The 10,255-nt window shown below is 56.2% G+C and overlaps 4 protein-coding genes across 4 annotated transcripts; 2 read left to right on the top strand and 2 right to left on the bottom strand.

Annotated features, from left to right (window-relative positions):
- Positions 1 to 1,275: 1,275 nt before the first annotated feature.
- PG986_002934 (uncharacterized protein) lies at positions 1,276 to 2,784 on the top strand (the record flags this gene model as incomplete). Its single annotated transcript, XM_066839156.1, has 2 exons — positions 1,276 to 1,666; positions 1,745 to 2,784. The coding sequence occupies 2 exons, from the start codon at positions 1,276 to 1,278 to the stop codon at positions 2,782 to 2,784; spliced, it is 1,431 nt and encodes a 476-aa protein (XP_066704220.1).
- A 1,134-nt stretch (positions 2,785 to 3,918) lies between these two features.
- On the bottom strand, positions 3,919 to 5,259 carry PG986_002933 (uncharacterized protein; the record flags this gene model as incomplete). Its single annotated transcript, XM_066839155.1, has 1 exon — positions 3,919 to 5,259. One exon carries the CDS (start codon positions 5,257 to 5,259, stop codon positions 3,919 to 3,921), a length of 1,341 nt encoding a protein of 446 aa, XP_066704219.1.
- Positions 5,260 to 5,752: 493 nt separating this feature from the next.
- Positions 5,753 to 7,926, top strand: PG986_002932 (tRNA pseudouridine synthase; the record flags this gene model as incomplete). The annotated part of the gene is made up of 3 exons (XM_066839154.1): positions 5,753 to 6,063; positions 6,128 to 7,684; positions 7,749 to 7,926. 3 exons carry the CDS (start codon positions 5,753 to 5,755, stop codon positions 7,924 to 7,926), a joined length of 2,046 nt encoding a protein of 681 aa, XP_066704218.1.
- Positions 7,927 to 8,225: 299 nt separating this feature from the next.
- On the bottom strand, positions 8,226 to 9,553 carry PG986_002931 (uncharacterized protein; the record flags this gene model as incomplete). The annotated part of the gene is made up of 3 exons (XM_066839153.1): positions 8,226 to 8,570; positions 8,848 to 8,990; positions 9,445 to 9,553. The coding sequence occupies 3 exons, from the start codon at positions 9,551 to 9,553 to the stop codon at positions 8,226 to 8,228; spliced, it is 597 nt and encodes a 198-aa protein (XP_066704217.1).
- Between the last annotated feature and the right edge of the window lie 702 nt (positions 9,554 to 10,255).

Raw genomic sequence — 10,255 nt, 5'->3', positions numbered from 1 at the left:
CCTTGCCGCCAAACGTAGTACTTCTCAAATAGTATACAACCGGGAAAATTGCAGCACGGGAGCAAAACCCGGTACTCCTGTTTGGAACCCCGAGTGACGAAGACTTTCTGCAGTAGGCAAAAGCACAACTTGACGAAGGCTTCCTTGAATGTTATAGTCATCCTTTCTTGCTTCTCTTCCTTCTTCTAGCCCCCTGTGATAATTGATCGGTCCGGGGCCAGAACATCGAATCGACCAGCGTTGGGCGGGTCTATGATAATTTCTATGGGGCTGATGGCAGTAGGCTCTGCTTCCGGCAAGCGAACGAACGAGCTCGATATGGAAAGAGTATCGTGGACGGTCCACGTCACATGTCCCTGCATTTGCAAATTCTTACAAATGTACCTAGTTGTACATGGAACGAAGCCCGGGGTGCTCGAATGAATGGCGTCCGGGGTAGAGCCATGGGCAGCTTGTGGCTCACGCCGATATCCTTTTCTTTTGCTTTGTCCGTCCAGGGGCGCCCATACAACCTGACCACGGCACTCCACCCAAGCCATACTAGTTAGTATGTACGTTAGTATGCAAGAGCCAATGCAGGTTGAACCATCACACCGACACTATCGTCCCAGGCGCTTGGCTCGAATTGAGGATATGGCAGGATCGGCAGCAGCCGTGATTGGCGCTCCGCATTCCCAGCTTTACCACGTTTGATTTACACTTTCATATGCTAGTCATGCGCCGGCAGACCGTGTCTTGTCGCGCTTTGGGTTCGACAGGTTGGGACCCCGAAAGTGGGTTGACGTCCCACGGTCCACGGTACCCCTGCATGACATCCCGGAGAGGCAGGGACTGAGCAGGGAATAGAGACCCGTAATCATCCAATTGAGCACGGGTCGGCTTGTCAACCAACGGTCACTAGCGAGACTAGCTGCGTGATACCAACCGTCACTAGCTGGGAGAGCCCAACAAGATGGACCGCGTCTGGGCCGTTCCTGTTTGGCGCCGTTACCGTACCCCGTCGCAGAACCCCGTTGCTGGGATTTCTTTTTGGGAGGTCAGCTCCGGTGTGTGGTGCGGGTAGCAGGTCGAACGTTGCTAAGTACTGAAAGGGAAAATCCCACGATCCTCACCGCGGACTCCTCTTCTTGGTATCCACCTGCCATACCACGTTGAGGGCTGCCCACAAGTATAAAGCAAAGCATAGCAGGCCAAGGTTCACGTCAATGTTGCAGGCTCTCCTCTTTCAATCACACATCGCTGCTGCACGTAGGGTACTCATACTGTACATCGGCAATGATCCAACCCGAGGTGATAGAGCTGCGCCCGACTGGCTGGGAGACCGATCCTGCCGAGGAACGATTCAAGGTTTCGACCATCGACCTCTTGCCGCCCTGCACGTACAACCACTACCTCCTCTTCTGGCGGCTTGCGGATGATACCAAGGAGCAGGCCATCAAAGTGCTGCGGGCCGGCCTTGAGAAGACTCTGTCACAGGCGCGACATCTGGCTGGCACCATTGAGCGAGATCCCGATGGAGGCCACTCGTTCACCAAGCGGAAAGAGTCGACGGTGAAATTGGTCATCATGAGATATGACCGCGAAGGTGACAAATGGCCATCGATGGATGACATTGAAGAGGCCCATTTTGCTCAGCACGCATTGGGTGACGACTTGGGCAAATGGGGTGAGTGTGAACCTATTTCCCATCTTTTCCCTGTCGACGGTGACGTTCTGGACGTGATTGCTGACCACTCTTGAGCAGGTATCCCTGAAATGACATGGGGCGAGCGGCCGGAGGCTGAACTTGCCAACTCCCCCAACACGGCCGGGTTCCAGATCAACCTGGTCCGCGGTGGTATGGTGTTCAGCATGCAAAGCCACCACTACGCCAGCGACGTCATGGGCTTCAGCAACCTCACCCACCAGCTGGCCGACAACTGTGCTTCTATTGCCCATGGCACCCCTTTCGTTGCCTGGGATCCGGCCAACATCGACGCGAGCCGGTTCTGGAAGTGCCTGCCCGAAGAGGAAATGGTCGAGGGGCCGCCCATGGCGCAGCGCCACCCGGGCCATCCCGAACAGCAAGCCGTGCTCTTCCACCTGCCCAAGAGCAAGGCCGAGGAGATCAAGAAGCTCGCGTCGCCCACCGACCCCAAGGAGCACTGGATCTCGACCTACGACGCCATGTGCGCCTTCATCTGGCGGGCCCTCAGCCGGGTCCGCGCCCCTCTCCACAAGCCCGACCTGGACAGCCGGCCGTGGTATGGCTACGCCGTCAACATGCGGCCGCGGCTGCACAACCCGCCGGTGCCGGCGCGCATGATGCACAACTGCCTCGTCGGCTCCTTCTCGGACACGCTGCCCGTGGCGATGCAGCCGACGGTGGGCGAGGTGCTCTCGAACGAGGTGCCGCTCTCGCGCCTCTCGGGCTTCATCCGGGCCATGACGGAGAACTGCACCGAGGAGCACCTCTGGGGCCTCATCGAGGCCATGGCACCCGTGCGCGACAAGCGCAACATCAGCATCCGCATCGACGGCAAGCCGCCCATGAGCATCTTCGTGACGGACCACCGGCCCGGCGACATCAGCGGGCTCGACTTCGGCTTCGGCAAGCCCCTGACCTACCGCCACATGTGGGGCCACCTGCTGACGGCCGGCCTGATCCTCATCTACGCGCCCGTCTTGTCCGCCAACCCGGACGAGGGCTGCATGTTCACCGTCAATATGGAGAAGGAACTGGTGCCGGTCCTGTGCGCGGATCCCGAGTGGAGTCGGTACTTTGAGTACAGAGGGATTGATTGAGTTGGGTGATGCTCGATGGTGGAGGTGCTTTTTGATGTTGCTAGATTTATACCCCATATATATATATATATATATACATATTACAGGAATATCAAAAGTGGCAGGAAAAATTCTTAGGTTGGCAACTGATAAGTTCGGCAAGAGGCAAGGGGCAGGAGGCAAGGGCGACAAGAGGCAAGCACGACCAGAGGCAAATACGGCAAGAGCGACAGACAGACGACCACGGCTCAAGTCTTTCCGAGGCTTGGAAGTATTCAAACTGGGTACCTACAAATGTACCTGCCTAACTCATGGCAAAGGTGAGAACATGAACCTTCAGTCTCCGACAAATGTACTGCCCGGCTTCTCTCTGCATCATAACGATTCAGGAAAGACTATCTACCACCAAAAAGAAATTATGGGCTTCGGAGCCACAAAAAAGGCTATAGCTTTTGGATTGACCGTCGAGACAATCCGAGAAGGCTGCCTCCCTGTATGCAGACAGGCTGATCCGTATGTTATTGGCTACCTCGCGTCGTGGGCCGTCATACAAAGTCATTTGTAAAGATAAATTTCCAAATATCCATTCATTTCAATCTCCACCGCGATACGGCCTCCGCGAAGTTTTGCGTGGTTCCCCTATCTGACTGGCCTATTTATGTACGTATATGGTACGGCTTACTAAGGGGACGACCTCCTTTTATTCTTAGAGATAGCACGTCCGTATTTCTCAATTTATAGCAATATACTGATATTTGAAGCTTGTCCTGGTTCATTAAACAGGATTGATATCAGTCGGAGCGTGGGAAATCCCTTGGTTAGGTGTGCCATTGGCTCAAGTACGAGAATAAGTAACAAGATCCGAGTCGAATAAGACAGAAACTAAGGGGGTAGCATCTCCAATTCCTGGGTTATTAGTATCTAGCAAAGCAACATGCACACACAGAAGGGTCTAGCCCTGCCCTGGAAAGCTGACCGGAGCCAATTCTTGGAGTTATACAGTTGAAACTAGTTGCAAAAACACCAATGCCCTGGCCATCCAGTCGTATAAGAAGGATCGGCAAGTCCTTTGTCAACATGATGGATCCAGCGACAGCATGACACATACAATCAAGCTCTATTAGATGAAACTCAAGAATTCTATGCACCTCATGCCTAGTTGCTGTTCTTGTATACCTCACCATCTTTCATCACGAACAAGATGTTCCGCAGGACGCCGAGATCCTTGAGGGGATCTGCCGAGACCGCAATAAGATCCGCAGCCCACCCATTTCCGATGTAACCGAAGCGTCGCCCGCACAGATCGCCACCACAAGCCTCCCACCCACGCAGCGTCGCCGCCTGCAGCACATCCAGCGCCGGGATGCCGGCCTCGGCAAAGAGATCCAACTCCCGCACATTCTCGCCATGCGCGATGGCGCCCGTGTCGCCGCCGCACGCCATGCGGATGCCACGGTCAAAGGCGCTCTTGGTGTATTGCAGGATATCCCGGAACACCTGCTCGGCGTCGTCGCCGTAGGAACCCTTCGAGGCCTCGAACACCGAGAGCGTCGGCACGAAGAGGACGTCATGCTCCTTCATCGCCTGTAGTGCCTCCTCGCTCGGCGTCACGCCGTGCTCGATGCTCGTGACGCCCGCGCGCGCGGCCATGATGACGCCTTCGGGGCTCTGCGCGTGCGCCGCGATGGGTGCGCGGGCCAGTCGCGCCTCGGCCACCATGGCGTCCATCTCGGCCTGATTGAAGAGCAGCGCGTTGGGGTTCCTGGAGCCGTATAGGGGGTGAGCCGAGGGCGGGAACTTGACATCAGGGGCACCGGGCCACGCCGGCGCCGGGAACCGCAGGGCGCGCTTGCGGTAGTCGGCGTAGAACTTGACGATGTCGGCACCCGCAGCCAGCCGCCGTCGCACCGCGGCGCGTACGCCATCGACGCCGTCAGCGGGGTCCGAGATGCGCGGGGCGGCGGTCCCGCTGCCACAGCAGCCGAGCGAGCTGCGGTTCTCCTGCCGGATCTCGTAGCCGCCGCTCGAGGCGATGCACTCAGTGGCGACGAACATGCGCGGGCCCGGGGTCAGGCCCCGGTTGATGGTGTCGCGGAAGCTGGCGTCGGCGTCCCGCAGGCCCTCGGTGCCGAGGTCGCGGTAGGTGGTGTAGCCGGCGTCCAGGGCGGCGCGGGCGTGGCTGGTGGCCCGCACGATGCGTTCCACGGCGCTCTCGTCGCGCATCTGGTTCAGGGAGGAGACCTCCGCGTACGGGTGCAGGAAGACGTGCGTGTGGGCGTCGACCAGGCCGGGCAACACCGTCAGACCGCGGAGGTCGACGGTATCGGGTCCGGACAGCTCATCTTGGGTTAACGGCTTGTCGCTGCGGGTGAAGGTGTCGGCGATGAGGCCGGTTTTGAGGTCAATCACGATGGAGATGTCCTTTGCGAAGCATTTCTGCTTAGAGTCGAATAGAGATGAAGTATGTACCATTAGTCGTTTGCTGGAGTCTGCCATCGGCACAATTTCCTTCCTCATTTTAAGTGGCTTCAGTCACTATCACACTCAGGACCGAGATGGACTGTACAAGACTTGAGTCAAAGGACAGCACCTTTTTGTATGATCAGTTGGGTTTTGGAGAGATTGGTGTATCAATGGTGGTGTATTGTATTCATTACCGCAAACATGTTGAAAATAACATTGGTGTTTAGAAGACAGCGGCAGCCAGTGAGGCATGCTTGCCTACATCCTTGCATAGTTGCCCGCTTCAGTTGCTTTCAGATGTAAGTCTTCGGGGAGGTTTAGGCGGCTGTACCCCTGTAAGCTTGGAGCGTAGAGGGGGCATCTCCACTGTGTCTAATCGATAAGCTATCTTTTAGCGGTCGCAGTGAAGTGAAGTGGGATTGCGCTAAGAGCTTGACATTTTGCAATTGCTCGTCCAAAAATTGGGGAAATTTTGTAAAAGCGACAGCCCTTAACCCTTGACAAGCATGCGAATACAACTCACAAAATGGGCATTGAACACGATACAACAGCAAGCGCGGCTCCCGCACCTGCACCTGTCGCTTCGTCCGGCAGTGCTGACAACAGCAAACCTCCTCAAACCATGCAGTCTGCCCCAGACGGCTCGGCGCTTCCAGGCGCAGGCGGCAACGAGTCAAGAGGCGATCGCAACCCCAAGAACGGTCGGTTCGACAACAAGCGCGGCCGAGGACGCGGCGGCAGAGGTGGACGAGGCGGTGGAGGCGGTGGTCGCGGCGGCAAGGACAACAAAGAGGGAGGCGACAACAAGCGCAGAGACCTCGGGCGCAACGAATACGGGTAAGTTGGCTGGCTGTTCTTACTGCGAAACGCCCCAGCCAACGCGAGCTAACACAGGACGAAGACGTAAACGTACAGACAAACGAGGCCGCAATGACGACTGGCAAGACACCAAGCGCCGGAAGGTCGGGGAGAATGGCGAAAGCGTGGGCGAGGATGGCGAACCTCGCGAATCCGCCCGCGACAAACCCAGCTATATGAGCATCCCCTTTGCCGAGGAAGAAATTGCGGCCGAAGAGCGACGACCGAAGCGCAAAGTGGCTGTCATGATTGGATACGCTGGCACGGGCTACCATGGCATGCAAATCAACCACCGCGAAAAGACCATCGAAGGCGACCTCTTTGCGGCGTTCGTCACCGCGAAGGCCATCTCGAAGGCCAACGCCGATGATCCAAGAAAGTCCCAATTGATTCGATGTGCCCGAACCGACAAGGGTGTGCACGCTGCCGGCAATGTTATCTCCTTGAAGCTCATCATCGAAGACGAGGATATCGTGCAAAAGATTAACGAGGCGCTCCCTCCCCAGATCCGTATTTGGGGCATACAAAGAACCAACAATGCATTCAATTGCTACCAAACGTGCGATTCTAGATGGTATGAGTACCTGATGCCCAGCTACTGCCTGCTGCCCCCTCACCACGAGAGCTTCTTGGGGAAGAAGGTCCTCGAGTCAGTCAAGGAGAATGGTGTCGAGGAGGAATATGCCAATAAACTCGGGGACCTCAAAGACTTTTGGTATGAGGTCGAGAAGAACGACATCCAACCTATCCTCGAGAGCCTCGAACCCGAGGTGCGCGAGAAGGTCATGAGACGCTTGTTTACGCCGGAGGACGACTCGCCCGAGACGAAAACGGAGAAGACCGCCAAGAAGGACAATAACGCTGCTGCAACAAGTGAAGCCCCAGTCGACAACACAGAAGCAGCGACCGAAACATTATCGGATGCCGCCCCTACCTCAACTACCACTACAGAACAGGCCGACGCTGAAATGAAGGACGCGGAAGCCTCAGCTCCCGCGCCCCAGGAGAAGGCTACGGAGGAAGTGAAGCCGCCCAAGGAGGCCAGTCCCGTTGACGTTGCCGTCAAGCAGATTAAGGCCGCTTATGTTGCAGCGAAGCGCCGGTACCGCACCACGCCTGGGCACATCGCCCGGCTCCAAGAAGCACTGAATCAGTACCTCGGCACGCGCAACTACCACAACTACACGGTGCAGAAGGCCCCCTCGGACCCGTCGGCGAAGCGCCACATCAAGTCCTTCATCGTGAACCCGCAACCAATCCAGATTAACGATACGGAGTGGCTCTCGCTCAAGGTACACGGCCAGTCCTTCATGATGCACCAAATCCGCAAGATGGTCGGCATGGCCGTGCTCTTGACACGCTGCGCCACCGACCTGTCGCGCATCGAGGAGTCTTACCAGCCCGGCCGCATCAGCATCCCCAAGGCGCCCGGCCTGGGCTTGTTGTTGGAGCGTCCCGTGTTTGAGAACTACAATACGCGCGCCGCGGAGAGCTACGACCGGCCCAAGATCGACTTTGGCAACTACGAAAAGGAGCTGCAGGCGTTCAAGGACTCGCACATCTACCAGCGCATCTTTGACCTGGAGGAGAAGGAGAATTCGTAAGCTACCTTGCATTATGACCATGCCGCGCGACACAGTGAAAAGAAGCTAACAGTTACCCAGATTCCACGCCTTCTTCCACCAGATCGACAACTTCAAGACCGACTACTTCCTCTGGGTAACGGCCGGTGGTATGGGGGCTGCCCATAAGCGCATAGGTCAAGGCGAAGATGTGCCCGAGGGCCTGAAGAAGGAGCTGGGCGACGATGGCAAGGGAGGTGAGATTGTGGAGGAGCAATAAATTGCATAGTATCACGAGCACCACATAGAATTACGAAAAATTCATGCATATTATCAAGAGTCAATTTAGCATTGATCCTGCTGTCTTCCATGAGATCCCAATGTTTGCCCCAGGCAAGAAGTAGGCCAGTTCCGTGCAGTTACAGTAGTTGCACATCCAGATGCAATCCTCCATAACATGATGCCGGGACTCAAAGTCGCAATCGAAGTTCTTCTTCATTAATTTCGCGCGGCTCGTCGGGGATCCATCCATTCACATAGAGCCATATCGCCAACTTGGTCAGCAGCCGCAGAACCAGCTTAAGCATCCCGAACAGCAGTAGCATCACCAGGAATAGCGGCAGCATCAGTAGATTCAGGTGCTGCAGCACCAGCCGCGCCACCGCTTCCATCGTTGGCATGATGGCCTTCCTGCCGCTCCTGCTGGCGCTTCTCGGCGAGGCGGCGGGCGGCGGCGGTCTGCTCGTCGGTGCGCTTGGTGATCCACTGGTTGATGAGGGTGCAGATGCGCTCCGTCTTGGCGTCGATGGCGGCGTCGCGCTCCTTGTTCTCGCGGTCCGCCGTGGTGGCCGAGCGCAGGGGGCTCGTGATCCAGAGGCGTCTGATCTCGCGCGTGAGCTGGAGGAGGTTCTCGATGGCTTTGACCTGTTTTGCGCGCGAGAAGGGAGAGAAGAGAGGGTTAGGATGGTTTTCAAGCAGAAAAAATAAAAGCCAAGGGCAATTTGTTTGCGAAGATTGAAAGTGGGTTTGGATGGCGGTGGTGGGTAGGTTTGGCAAATAATTGCAGGCAAGCAGGCAAGCAACCAAATGCAGGGCCTGAAGTGTCGGCAAGGTGTGTATGACGGGTGACTGGGGAGAAAGTAGAGGAAGGCGCGAGGAATGTATTGGCGAGCAGGGGAATCAGGAAGAGAAGAGGGCTTACCAAAGCTGCAGTCTCGGTCTCCATCTGCATCTGGTTCAGGCTGGCCTTCTCGGGCGTGTAGCCCTCGTCGATGGGCTCGGTGGCGGCCACGACCATGTTGAGGAAGCGCTTGAGAATGTCGGCGATGGCCTTCTCATGGCGGTCTAGGAGGGTGTTAGGATCAGGGTTTCTGTTCATGGTTGCGGTGCTTTCCGAGGAAGGTCTGTATGAGGATTAAGTTAGAGAAGGCCAGGACCGAATGAGAAAGAATGATGTTGTTTCAAGTGGAGAGGCAGGTGAGAAAACGTGTTGGTTCAAGTAGGGAGGTAGGCGTTTATTCGGATTGAAGGCCCCGCTTGGTGTCGTCGGCGTCGTCGTCTCACGCGACGGTCACCTTTGGATGATATGACCAGCGGAAGCAACAGCTTACGACACGACTACTCAGCTCTTGGGCGAAATCCTGTGGAGTAAACATGTCGAGTAACCCCGTACCAAGCCACCAAAATTGAGCCTCTGGGTCGAGTAACCGAACCAAGGGGTCATGCATTCGCAGGAACCTCCGTATATGACCTTTGATAGGCTTCGTGTTGGTGTTGGGATGAGGGCAGATTGACTTACCCAGGCAGAGCGGCGGGACCGCGGCCCGGCGCTCCTCTTCCAGGGCTCTCTCCACGGCCTCCCAAGCAGCGTTCTCGATCTCCTCAGGGGTCTCGTTGGGGGTAGACATAGTGATTCAGGGGGAGGGTGTTCTTGATTGTTGGTGATAGTGGGTTGACGCGATGGTTGCGGTTTTGCGATGTTGGGAGAAAACAACAGAGGCAAATTCCATCAAGAGTGGCGGACCCTAAGTACCCCAGGTTTGGGCGGCTGAGTTGCTGCGGCTGCGCATCGCGGCTTCACGACCTCGTCGTCGCTCGAGCGACTGAACCGCACTTCCCAGCCGCCCCCGCCGGCCAGCTACGGACCTCCCGCCTGCTGCACCCGTGGGGAAACGAGGAGACGATAACCATTGACTCCGTCAATCGACGGTAAGGTGATAAAGATAGGGGTAAAACGGAAGTGAAAGAGAGTATAACTGTCTCCTTACCCATGATGGTGTTTTGCTCCTTGCGCCTCTCCATCTTGAGTATGTGCTGTTTCTCGCCCCTTATACCCCCTTCTTCTCAGTTCATACTATTCCACAGCCTCTGACAATCACTCTGGGGGTGTTCCAGATGAACAAGGCCGTGACGAGCTGGAGCGAATGAGTCTTTAGTCCAGGAAGGGAGATACTACGGATGAGGTGAAGTTGGAAACACATCACGTGATCTGGGCATTCTTGCGTGAACTTGCTCAACTTTTGTGGATCAAAGCCAGGCTCTCTCACCCCGCAATTCAATCAGTCGCTGAACAAGTACAATTACCAACCAACTCACAAAGAAAGTCATTT

Source organism: Apiospora aurea (genome assembly GCF_038362705.1).
Source record: "Apiospora aurea strain CBS 24483 chromosome Unknown utg000002l_segment0_segment0, whole genome shotgun sequence".
NCBI lineage: Eukaryota > Fungi > Ascomycota > Sordariomycetes > Amphisphaeriales > Apiosporaceae > Apiospora > Apiospora aurea.
The sequence above is the reverse complement of the archived record's forward strand: the minus strand, read 5'-3'. Positions and strand labels throughout refer to the sequence as shown.